The sequence below is a fragment of the Vidua macroura genome, chromosome 9 (genome assembly GCF_024509145.1).
Source record: "Vidua macroura isolate BioBank_ID:100142 chromosome 9, ASM2450914v1, whole genome shotgun sequence".
NCBI lineage: Eukaryota > Metazoa > Chordata > Aves > Passeriformes > Viduidae > Vidua > Vidua macroura.
In genome coordinates this window covers 28,223,800-28,236,136 of record NC_071579.1, presented here as the reverse complement: position 1 = coordinate 28,236,136, position 12,337 = coordinate 28,223,800, and the positions used below count along the sequence as shown (strand labels likewise).

The following is a 12,337-nucleotide window of genomic DNA, read 5'->3' as shown; positions in this document are numbered from 1 at the left end:
CTTTTTTTCTGTTGTGTTTCTGTTCTGTTTTGATCACAGAGGATGTGGAAAAGGAAAGTGGTATAAATTTAATGACACCGTTGTTGAAGAATTTGATTTGACTGATGAAACCCTGGAATATGAATGTTTTGGTGGAGAGTATAGACCTAAAGTCTACGATCAATGTAAGCAGAAGTGCAGACTGATTTACAGTAGCTTTATATTTCATACTGATTTCAGTAGCAGTAGAGCTTAGACCATTATAGGTACTTTGAGTTACTTGAACCTTTTTTCCTTCTGAACGATTCTGAATCCTTCTGAACCATTTTTTCCCTAAAGCCTTCCCTTTACTGAAGGACAGAACAGCTTCTGGATGGCCTAATATGAATTGAGCCATATTCACTGTTATTCAGCACTTTGTAGACTTTATAGGAGAGGTTGAAAAGCAAAATGGCACCTTGTTAATATAGTTTGGAAAAAAACCCCAACCAAACATAAACCAGCCCTTATTTTAGGCTAGTGAGAATGACTTCATAGAACACTGTGTGGCATCATATTGTTGAACTTCTCAATGCTTTAGGGAATTTATTCCAAGTACATTTCCAGTATTCACCTGTTTCATAATTCAGACACTTCTAATCACTGACACAGACTGATGTTTAGATCTGACAGATTTATCCTGCTGCAGTTCACATTATTTGTACCCCCGGTTTTGCTTCCATACAGGAATGGGAAAGGTATTAAACCTTCAAGGGCCTTCATGGGCTGCCTTTTGTCCCCACAGCAAATCCCTACCCCGACGTGCGCCGGCGCTACTGGAACGCCTACATGCTGTTCTACCAGAGAGTGTCCGACCAGAACTCTCCTGTGCTGCCAAAGAAAAGCCGAGTCAGTGTCGTGCGTCAGGAAGCTGAGGACCTCTCCTTGTGAGTTCCTCTTGTATCCATAAAGGTTTTTCTCATATTGATATCTAGACCTCCCTCTGTTGGGATACCAGGCTCTTTGTCACTCCAAGGTCAGGGCAAATAAAACTCAGGAGATGTTGTTTTTGAAGTCTCACTCTGAAGTTTATTGTCCTTATCTATGTCAAACTCATGAGATGTAAGCTCTCTCTAACAAGTCAAGAAAGTGAGCTAAAGTGGTGTCTATTCAAGGCTTTTTAAGTCTCAGTTATCTAATGAACAGTTGACATCTATATTATTTATGCTTCTAACCCAATTATGATCGCCTGAAACCCACAACGTGGACATCTTTCACCCAATTAGAGAAAACCACCCAGATTCATGAAGAAGGAGGAAGAAGAGGGTGCAAAAAAGACAACTAACCCACACCCAAAATTCTCCATCTTTGTTCCCATGTATCACCATATACTAAAATCCCAAATCTAAGCTTTTTCACCCTGTGAGATCACACAATACTATCCAAACTACACACACTGTTTCTGTCCTATCACTCAATTTTTGAAGCCTTTTCCAAGGTCTCAGGTCAAACAAGGTGTTTACTTGACGGTTGGCACCCTTAAATTCAGAAAGCTCAAAGTTTTGAGCCGTCAGAGTTCCAACATCTCTCCACAACTAAGAATTGAGTAATTCCTGTTCAGCAAAGCAGTGTATTGCTGTTGTTTTGGGTTGGTTTTTAAGCTGCTTGTTTATTACTATTATTGCAGCAAGTTCAAGCTGACTGACAGCCTCAAGAAATATTCAGGCTGTCTTTCAAAATTGCCATAAGATCACTCTGACTGCAGTGGTATTTGATACCTAAACTATCGATTTGTTATAGGATTTCTTTATTCACCTTCAGCTTGTTTATATTTCAGATCTGCTCCCTCTTCACCAGAAATTTCACCCCAGTCATCACCTCGACCCCACAGGCCCAACAGTGACCGTCTCTCCATCTTGACCAAGCTGGTTCGAAAAGGAGAAAAAAAGGGACTCTTTGTAGAGAAAATGCCTGTGAGGATATATCAGGTAGAGCACACTGAAAGTAGCAACTAAATTCTGCTCACATAGAATTTGAGCATAGTGAGAGAAACATGGTAACTTTTAAAGGTTACCTTGAAGTAATTCCCTTGTAGCAAAGCTAGGAAGCAATTCTGGATTCTGACATAAAGTTACTAACAAGCTCTTTAGTAATGCTTATTTAAGTTTCACTGTACCTTCTCACAAAATTGGCCTATCAATTCTTTGCTTTGAAGAAACTGCAGGCAGAAGAATCAAACATGAGATCTGGCAGCAGTCAGCATACAGGCAGGGAGAGACAACAGCAGAGAAGGTGCTTCATTACACTCGAGGAGTAATGGAGATGATGGCAAATTACAGTGATCCTCAAATTCTTGAGTTCACAAGAATGTAGAAAGAGGAGGAGCAGTGAAGAGAGCCTGCATCACACACACAGGGAGAATAAACTCTGCAGGCTGTGTCTGGCCCTCCACATGGGCTGTTTCAGGGCATTAACAGCCACTTTGGGCATTCGTGGCTCTGGGATTGTCTTATTACAATGAACAGAGCTTGGCTCAAATTTATTGAGAGTCTTTCAGCAAAATCTCATTTGAAAAAGGAAGGGCTTGGCATTTAAATACCTTATTGTGGCTGCAGCTTGTAATTACACCAGGACTCCTTGCTCTCTGCATCTAAATTTGTTAGGCAAGCCTTTCTGGTTTGAGGGGTGTTCTCTTGGCTTGTTTATTAAAAACAAGTGAAAAATAGAACTTATCTGCAATTTCTTCCTTTTCTCCCTTAATGGCCAAATGATTAAATCCCTCATCTGTTGTTTTGTAATATCTTTGAAAGAAAATCACTGGTTTTATACCAGATCTTCTAAAGCATACATCAGTATGTATTTTTCCCTCTGCTGAAATAGTGAGTCAAAAGAAAACAGAGTAAGTTTGACACTGATTTTTAAACACCACACATTTACATAAAAGATGAAGTTGTAGTTAGGGAAGTGTATTTTGACAACATTTTAAATTTTTTTTGCCTACTTTTACTTTTATAGATGGTGAGAGATGAAAACTTGAAATTTATGAAGAACAGAGATGTATACAGTAGTGACTACTTCAGTTTTGTTCTGTCATTGGCTTCCCTGAATGCTGTAAGTACCTGGATTTTAATCTTAGAATGTTCAAAGCATATTGGGTAAAATGGCCACGGAAGATATTTGGGTCAAACCAGGAAAACTGTAAGAAAAGAGTTGACATGATTTTGCTTTTCCAGACAAGCTATTCCTTGCCTCCAGTAATTTTGGATGCTGATGGTAACATCTGCCTCAAAGCAAACTCCAGCCTCCTTTTCTAGTACTGGGAGAAACATCATTTTGCCCCAGTAAAATGTATTTAATAAACCATACCTTTAATAATGATGCAAACTGAGCCTCTAGAGGGACAGAAATCCCTCTCCATATGGAAGGTCCAAAAGTTGTTGTTAATTACTTCAAAGTTGATAGAGCTTAATTGGTTATAGTTTCTTAATTAAGTTTTTCTAAATGGAGTCATAAACAAAGAGCATTTATTAAATTTTTGAAATCCACAGATCTAGTTGGCCTTAAAGCAAGTTTGCTCCTGTTTTAGCATATTTATTAAGTAGCAAAGTCAGCACTGGAGACTGACTTAGCACAGAAAAATGTAGTGGTTCTTTTTTTCCAAGTGAAGCAAATCACTTGAATAGAACATGTTGATGTATTTAAGAGACAGCATGTGTGCTGCAGGCCTCCTTCTGGTGTGGAGTAAATTTGATATTTCTTTCAGACTAAGGTAAAGCATCCCTATTATCCCTGCATGGCAAAGGTGAGCTTACAGCTGGCAGTCCAGTTCCTCTTCCAAACCTATCTCCGAACCAAGAAGAAACTCAGGTATGCACACAAGAAACATGGTTTTGTTTTGGGAGGTGTTTTTTCCTCCTGGACTACTGATAGCTGTCCCTGTTTTGTTGAAGGGCTGATACAGAAGAGTGGATTGCCACCATAGATGCACTGCTCTCCAAAAGCATTGATGCTTGCCAGTGGCTGGTGGAGTATTTCGTTGGGCCAGAGGGCCGGGAGCTTGTAAAGTAAGTCCTGGTAATTCTGTCTGAGGTGTTTTGTGTCTCAAGTGTGGATAAAGCTTCCTCAGAGCATGATCTGGCCTGTATTGATGTATTCCCAAAGAGTTGACTGTGCACATTCTTTAAGCAGACACTTTAGATAATGACTTGGAGTTTTATTTCTAGTATTTTCTCTGTGCAGCTTTCTGAGAATGTTGAAAATTAAATTAGATAATGCAATGTGCATGGAGGAGGATGCAGGTGATGAATTCAGTGAAGAGACTTGCAATGTGCTTAAGTTTGTGTGGTCAGCACTACAGGTGGTGGGAAAGGAGAATATGGTGAAAGTGTTGGGGTAAGTTAAATACTTACCTGACGAGGATCACAGATGGACTGGAAAGATGTTCTTCTTGGTAAGCTAAGGATCAGCTGATAGGTGCTTTGAAAACAAATTATTGGAGATCTGACATGCTGAAAGAAGTGTGTCAGTGTAAAGAAAATGTTATCTTTTAATTTGCATTGAAAAACAACATTTTATAAGAGCTTTTAGAGCTTTTTTTTTATTTGAATTAATAAATATATTAATAGGGATATTACAGGCCTTACTACAAACAGGAATGTGTGAATGTAAGTTAAAACCCACAAAATTACAATACAAAATGTATGTGGACTGTTAAAATAACAAACACTAAACACCACATTTAATCACAGCAGCTGTGTGTGCATGTTGATTCCAGTTCTCCTTGCAGCTTCACCTTTTCTCTTCCAGGACTTTCCTCCTGGAATGCAGCGTGAGGGAGGTGCGAGTTGCTGTGGCCACTATCCTTGAAAAAACCCTCGACAGTGCCTTGCTTTATCAGGAGAAGGTCAGTGAGTGTCACCTCCTCTCCAGACATCCCCTTGCTTGGCTCTCCCTGGTGGCTCTTGCTCTGTTTGCTGTGTGAGCTGATCCTGCCTGCAGCTCTTCATTTCTGGAATAGGTTAATGCTCATCTCTTCCTGCCCAGGATGTATTTGAAACACTTTGGGTTTTTAAGCAGTAGACAGCTCTTTACATTCAAAATCTTTTTTTTTTTTTTTTTTCCCACAGTTAAAAACTCTACATCAGTTACTGGAGGTGCTACTTGCTCTATTGGATAAAGATGTACCTGAAAACTGTAAAAACTGTGCTCAGTACTTTTTGCTATTCAATAACTTTGTACAGAAGGTAAGAAAGCATTGTTTTCTCATGACTATTTAAATTTTAAAAGACATTAATAAAGCATCTAGTGACCTTTATTCATAGAAGAGTTTGCAGCACAGTGAAACTCAGAAATTTTATTAGGAGTAATCAGGTTTGTTTTTGTTTTTTAAATAAATGGCTTTGAATAGTGGATTAGGATAAAATCACACAAAAATATACCAGCAAAGTATAGCAATGGAAGATGTCATTTCCAGCATCTGAATATTGGTTGTCTGTTTTGAAGGGTTATGTGGCATTGTTCTTAAAAAAAAAAACAATTATATATATGTATATATAGTAAAAAATCAAGCATTCAGGATTTCTATTCCATGGGGAGCAGAATAACTGACTGAATTTACTATTTCTATTTCTCTATTCTTTTTGCCTTCTTTTTTTCTTGTAAGACATTTATTGTGCATCTGCTGATTCTGCTCTGGTTTGTGTCATGTGCTGTGTGGAATGAGACAGCTCTTTAGCAGTTTATCTTATTGATCTGTGTTGGGATACTATGGGGAGTTTAGAGTGGAAGATGCAGGTTTTAGCCTGTGCATTTTACTTTTGTTCTCTTGAGCACTAATTCTTCACCTGCACAGGAAGGTAATTTGTTGTTTTTTGTCTTCACAGCAGGGAATAAGGGCTAGCAGTCTTCTCCTCAGACACTCTGCCCTGAGGCACATGGTCAACTTTCTCCTTGGCCCCAACCGGCAGAGCAATCAGGTACAGGCCATCCCCACGTTTTTTATGATGTTTAAATTATGAATAAATACTTTTCATATGGTAGAATAGACAAATCCTTCAATTATTCTATAAACATTGTGCAAATGTGAGCCCACCTATGTGTAGTTAGTGTGGAAATAACTGTTTTGACAGAAGTGAGCATGATGGTTTTGATAATAATAAAATTTTTACCCACTCCAAAGTATTAGACCATGGTGGTGGACTGTAAGAACATTATTTTGGCTTAACAAAGTTGATTAAATAAGCCAAAGTTAATTAAATCTGTCTTTGACTCAAGCAGAACCGCAGGTGGAGTTCAGCACAGGCACGTGAGTTTGGATATCTTCACAACACTGTAGCACTGCTTGTCTTGCACTCTGATGTCTCCTCACAAAGAAATGTTGGTAAGAATTGTGGTTTTGTCTTTTGGTGACTTGGCATTTCAGTTACATTGATTGGGAGTAACTTAATATTAGTGAGGAAAATACAGCAATTTTGAATTTAAGGCAGAAATTGTTAATACAAGTTCGATTACTTCTGATTTTGCTGTAAATGTATTGAGAGGCTGTGGCAAACAGATAGTATTTTGGGAGGGATGAAAATCTTGATGCTAACAGTTTTATACCTTCTTCCCTTCTCCATGTGCCTAAAAGGTCTTTCCTCATGTGAGTGAATTGACCCATGTTGTTGGCTGAACAGACTCACAGGCAATATTTTGTTTAGACTTGTGCTGTCTTTTGCTAATCTAAAGGGGAGTATTTAGACTAAGCTACTGAATAACAAACAATTAAACACTCTCCTAGTTACCTCTTACAAGAGGCAGAAATATCCAAATAAAGATAATAAAGGAATAAGTTAAAGTCTTTAGTTTCCTGAAGGAGGAATTTGATGTTGTCTTTTAAAAGAATATCCTAATTTATGTCTGAGGTCAAAAGCAGTCAAAAATCAGAAGGTAACAGGAGAATTATAAATATTCTGGATATGATGAATGTGCAAGAGTGATTGGGAGTAAAACTAAAGCTCAAAGTACTGATAGTCTGTGGACATTTTGCTTTGACATTCCTGCAGTTCTTTTGTCTGCTGTCACTAAAATAAGTGACACTTCAGTGTGCAAGAGATCTGTTACTTGGAGTAGTAGCTCCCAAACTATAAACTAGTTGAGATGAGTGTCATGAGGGATTTCATGGTGCCAAATGAGCAGCAGTGTCTTCAAAGTGTGTTAGAACAAACTAATCTATGAGTGGATTGTTTTTGTATTTGCTGTTATAGCTCCTGGTCTCTTTAAGCAGCGTCCACCTCTCAGCATCACCGCTTCAGGGCCGCTTCTGGTGCTCCATGAAGAAGTGGAAGCCTTGCTATTCCTGTCTGAGGGAAAACCCTACTTAATGGAGGTATCTGTTCTAAATTCTGCCCTGCTTGAACCTAAAAACTTAACTGATGTATTCCTTTGACAAATCCTTTCTGAATATCCAAAAACAGTGGTTATTTTGAGCCTAAACAAGAAGGCACCTTTAGTTTCTTGACCACTTCATATTCTAGTATATCCCTAAGCTTTGGGGCCTGGTTTTATGCACATTTAGCAAGGGCCTATGCAGCTTTTTACCATGTCAAATGGAGGTGCTACCTTGAGTTGATCTGACTCAATGGATGATGCTTGACCCTTGGAGGTGAGCATCAGGAGCTGAGGAAGTGCAGTGTGGGCAGGGGTTCAGCCTCCTGGGCCATGCAGGCACCGGGGAAAAGAGCTGCATCCTTCCTGGGAAGGACAAACATTGTGTCACAGACTGATTTTCTGGAAGGCAGCCGTGTGTGAAGGGTGTGCTCTGCCCACAGGTGATGCACGCGCTGCGGGAGCTCACGGGGTCGCTGTCGGTGCTCATCGAGATGGTGGTGTACTGCTGCTTCTGCAACGAGCACTTCTCCTTCACTGTGCTGCACTTCATCAAGGTACACACCAAACCAGGACAAGCCTGTCCCATAAGTGTTCTCACAGGCTTTGGTCATCCCGTGTCTTGTGCGTTATAACAGCGCCGCAGAACCATCAGTGCAGATTGTTGGATTTGGAGGGGCTGTTGGGGTTTAGGTTTTCTTAGGCCTTCACTGTTTAAATTATTAAATTTTCAAAAATCTGTAAAGCTGTTTTGAAATTCTTTGCTTTATCAGCATATTTTGCTATCATAGCAACTTTGTTTCTTACACACAGACTCAACTGGAAACTGCTCCGCCTCATGAACTGAAAAACATATTCCAGTTACTCCATGAGATCCTGGTAGGTGAAGGGTAAAACTTGTACAGGATACATTTTTTATTGGTGTGTAAGGAAAAACGTTGGGGCTGCATTGGTTATCTCAACATCCACACATATTTTAATCCTTCAATTTGAAGTTTTATTACTTCCTAAATTTCTGTCTTGATAATCCAGTGACACATGAAACTCAGTCTTACTTGTTTTGTGTGTGGGGGTGAGTAAAACCATTCAATAGAACAGATACAGCATCTCACACAACTTACCTATGTTGATATTTTTCTTTCCTAACAGGTTATTGAAGACCCATTGCAAGTAGAGCGCATCAAATTTGCCTTTGAAACTGAAAATGGATTAATAGGCAAGTAAGCCAGTGGGTGATCACTCCTGTACCCTGATGGTGGTGGTAGTGGTTCACCCTCCTAAACTGTTCTACTTCTCAGGGTAAAAAACTTGACACATTCGATTTAGCCACTGTCACTCCATAAATGTATTAAAAAATCCAAAATAAGTATTGGATTGTTACAGTGACAGCAAACTAGAAAGGAACTGAACTGAGAAAGAAAGCCAACTTATTTAAATAAGGGGCAGATCAGGGTGTATGTGTAATGGAGAGAGAGAAAAGTACCTTTGATTACCATAACAGAGGAACCGTTTGAATCCTGAAACCTTAAAATTAGTTTTTATTTCCTACATATCTCAAGAAACTGCCAGTCTTTTTGTTTTGTCAGCATCCTAATTGCCATAAAAAGACACTGGTTCAGCCCAGCAGGCTGCTTGCCCTGCTGACTGCAGTAGTGCCTCACAGTGGGACAGGTGGCTCTCACCTGTTGCTGCTCATACAAAGTCTTGTCCCTCCATTAGATACAAAACTTTACTGAAGTGAAGTTACTGAAGCATTCAAAAGCAACAGGAAAAAAAAAAAACAGAAGTAATAAGATAGAAGTTATATAAGGAAATAATTTATTTCATGTGCATCAAGAGAAGCGGCTTTGTTGTGTAAATGAAATGTGGGGTTGCACAGAGAGCCCCTCTGATGGGTTAGTGCAGCTTGAGCAGCTCCTTCATTCCTGTTTGGGTGAGGAGCTGCTTCAGATTGTGGCTTTCACCTTCAGTTGTTTTGGATTCTGATTTAGTGAGAAAGAGTATTTAGCTTTGTTCTTCATTTCTCTCATCACTGCTCCCCTGTTTAGTAGCTTCCATGCATGGCTGATGGCAGAGAAGGAAATATGCAGCAGTGTAGGAGAATAGCTAAGTGATTATTTTAATTTCTGGATAAATTGGTCCCAGTTGGACCAATTCTGTGCTGTAACTTGGGCAATACATGACCTTTTTTCCTCTGCAGAGGAGAAGTGCAAGTGTTCAATTGGATTTTTATGTTGAAGGCTTTGAGAACTGCCCTGAGGTTTGGGAGTGAAAGTTGTAGTTTTTCCTTGAAGCTTCCTCACAACAGCATTGAGCAGCATCCCTCACATTGACTGGTTTTAATCCAGGAAAGGGAAATCAGCACATAATAGGTTTTGGTAGTCCTTAATAAGATGTTTGTGCATAATTTGTAATACAGCAGTGCTGTAATTTTTATCATTGCTCTGCTTCAACAGTATTAAAACTGGCGATTTGCAGTTCCCAAACAATTTTTGCCAGCTTTGGAGGTTTCACTACAGTGTTCTTTGCTGACTGCTATGGACAGAGCAACTTTTGAGTGGCAAATCTAATTGGGGCAGCTCCGTGGAAATCTTTGTGCTTCTCCTCAGTCAAAGAATTTTGTTAAAGAGGTGGGAATTCATGGTATAGAAAACGTGCTGGTAGGAATGGCCTGGGGTTTTGCCTGAGTCTCCCATGGAACAGTTTCATGGCTGTTGAGTTCTGCTATGCTTGTTTATGTGAAGAAGCTTTAAACGTTCCTCTGGCTTTGCAAACTTTGATCCAGGTGGAAGCTGGTGATCTGGTTCATTTATGGGGGTTTCAGACAATTTTTTTTCCTTCAGACAAATGTAACCATAGTGATTATCTAACATAGAATGGATTATAGGGGAAGAATAACTGCATTAGGGCTGTTTAAAATTCAGGTACTGCATTTGAAAGATCAAAGAGAAAATGCAGCAGTTCTATTTTTAATCCAGTAGAGTTGTGGAAGTACTCAAGACTACCAGCACTTACAGCAGTGTGTTTAACACAAATACTCATGCTTACATCTGTAGAAACAAAATCTATTCCCTAACTTAAAATTTTAGCTTCATCTTTGTTTCCAGACTGGCTGGTACGTGGAAATCTGGATTGGGGTCTCTAATCCATGTGTTTCTCCCCACAGCCTTGATGCACCACAGCAACCACGTGGACAGCAGCCGTTGCTACCAGTGTGTCAAGTTCCTGGTTACTCTGGCTCAGAAGTGAGTAATGAAGGTTTCAGGGTTTAACCTCATCCCTGCCTTAGGTCCCTCTGTGACTATTATAAAACCTACTACTCCTGTTTTTGATCAGTTTTATCCTTTGTTACTGGTGCAAGGTCTTGGTAGTACCCGTGCCAGTATGAAGTGAAATCTTTACTGGTTGGTACCTGAAGGGATTTCTCAGGTAACAAATGGTAATTGCTGTTTATAAAGAAAAAGGCCATTCTGCACAGCAGGAGTCTGACATTAACACCAGATAAACATAGGGAAACTGTTCCAGATTTTTGAAATATTATGAGTCCTAAATTCTCTTTGTTTAGAACTTGGCATATGTCCAGATAAAGCATAATTCTGAAATACATGAACCTGTGGGATAGACTGCTTTGAGTAAATTTTACTAGGCATTATTGCTCTTGCTAATACAGTTATCAACAGGGCTGTAGAGTTTAAGTCAGTTTGCAGTGATAACAGAGCACACAGAGGGCAGCAGTGCAAAGAGAGAGGAGTCTTTGTATATTTTTTTTTTTTGTGTTGGCCAGAATGCCTTCTTCCTGACTAATGAATATAATTTCAATTCCCAAGGTGCCCTACTGCAAAAGATTACTTCAAGGAGAATTCACACCACTGGAGTTGGGCTGTGCAGTGGCTACAGAAAAAGGTAATTTGGCTGTAACAGGGAAATTGTCACTTTTTTACAGCAATAATCATGGATGGATAATCTCCATCCTCTGCATGGCTCTCTGAGATGGCTCTAAAGACAAAACACTTCATTTTTTACAAGGACTACTTGGATACAGCTAATTGATGCAATGCCAGAACTTCAGTAGCCCCCCACATGTTTCAGGCATAAATGCATTTACAGTGAATAAAACCAAGTGTGAATGGTTGCAGTGATTATTCTTTGCTATGTGGGAAGCTTTCAGTGCCACTGTATTCGTGTTGGGAGGCTTCAGCTTTTTTAAAAAAGCAGTTTTCCATTGCCTGTGTGTTGATGCAGGAGAATGTTTAAATGATTGGATTCCTTACAGAATCATCACAGCTTTGCACAAAGCACAGCTGTCGACTGATACAGCTTTTCCTCCCACACATGTAGTGTTTGTTCTTCCCTCTAAACTCAACATAGTTTGGCCAACATATCTTTCATAAATATCCAAGGACACTTTGGAAGCTTGGAGCTCAGCAGAAGTTGGTTGCTGGTTGGCAGCTGAGGGACAGTAACCTTTGTGGCTGCATTTTAAGTGTCTGTGCCCCAGATCTCCAGCTCGCTGCCAGAGGATTCAGCAAGCTTGTTCCAGTCTTAGTTCACCACCATCACAAATGGTTGAGGCTTTACACAAGTAAAAATCAAATGGCAAATTTATGGCTTCCTTGGCTTTTTATGCAGATGTCTGAACATTACTGGGCTCCTCAGAGTAACGTGTCCAATGAAACATCCACTGCAAAAACCTTCCAGCGCACTATTTCAGCACAGGTATGTGTCAGTCCTGGCAGAGGATGTTAAACTTGCTTACTTCTTTTCTTGGAAGCATCTTTGGGTTAGGCAACTTTAGTCACCATCCCTGGAAGTGTTCAAAAAATACGTGGATACAGCACTTGAGGCCATGGTTTAGTGATGAGCATGGTGGTGGTGCTGGTTTGGCAGTTGGACTTGATGATCTTAAAAGGTCTTTTCCAACCTTAATGATTCTGTGGTATTTCAGTGCACTTCAGGCTGTTTTTCCTTTAGAAGCTCAGCCCCTGTGGTTGTTCCTGGAAAAAAATTACCCCTT

General features: G+C 39.8%; 1 protein-coding gene across 1 annotated transcript in view; it reads left to right on the top strand.

The window, feature by feature from the left end:
- USP24 (ubiquitin specific peptidase 24) overlaps positions 1-12,337 on the top strand; it is a 62,474-nt gene that overhangs the window by 47,466 nt on the left and 2,671 nt on the right. Inside the window, exons 49-65 of the mRNA XM_053984983.1 lie at positions 40-164; positions 764-905; positions 1,796-1,946; positions 2,974-3,069; positions 3,722-3,825; positions 3,909-4,022; positions 4,765-4,861; positions 5,085-5,201; positions 5,841-5,933; positions 6,232-6,337; positions 7,203-7,324; positions 7,767-7,880; positions 8,137-8,202; positions 8,473-8,539; positions 10,490-10,568; positions 11,151-11,226; positions 11,953-12,039. Of these exons, the coding sequence (XP_053840958.1) occupies positions 40-164; positions 764-905; positions 1,796-1,946; positions 2,974-3,069; positions 3,722-3,825; positions 3,909-4,022; positions 4,765-4,861; positions 5,085-5,201; positions 5,841-5,933; positions 6,232-6,337; positions 7,203-7,324; positions 7,767-7,880; positions 8,137-8,202; positions 8,473-8,539; positions 10,490-10,568; positions 11,151-11,226; positions 11,953-12,039 (1,756 nt within the window). The remainder of the gene's footprint in view (positions 1-39; positions 165-763; positions 906-1,795; positions 1,947-2,973; positions 3,070-3,721; positions 3,826-3,908; positions 4,023-4,764; positions 4,862-5,084; positions 5,202-5,840; positions 5,934-6,231; positions 6,338-7,202; positions 7,325-7,766; positions 7,881-8,136; positions 8,203-8,472; positions 8,540-10,489; positions 10,569-11,150; positions 11,227-11,952; positions 12,040-12,337) is intronic.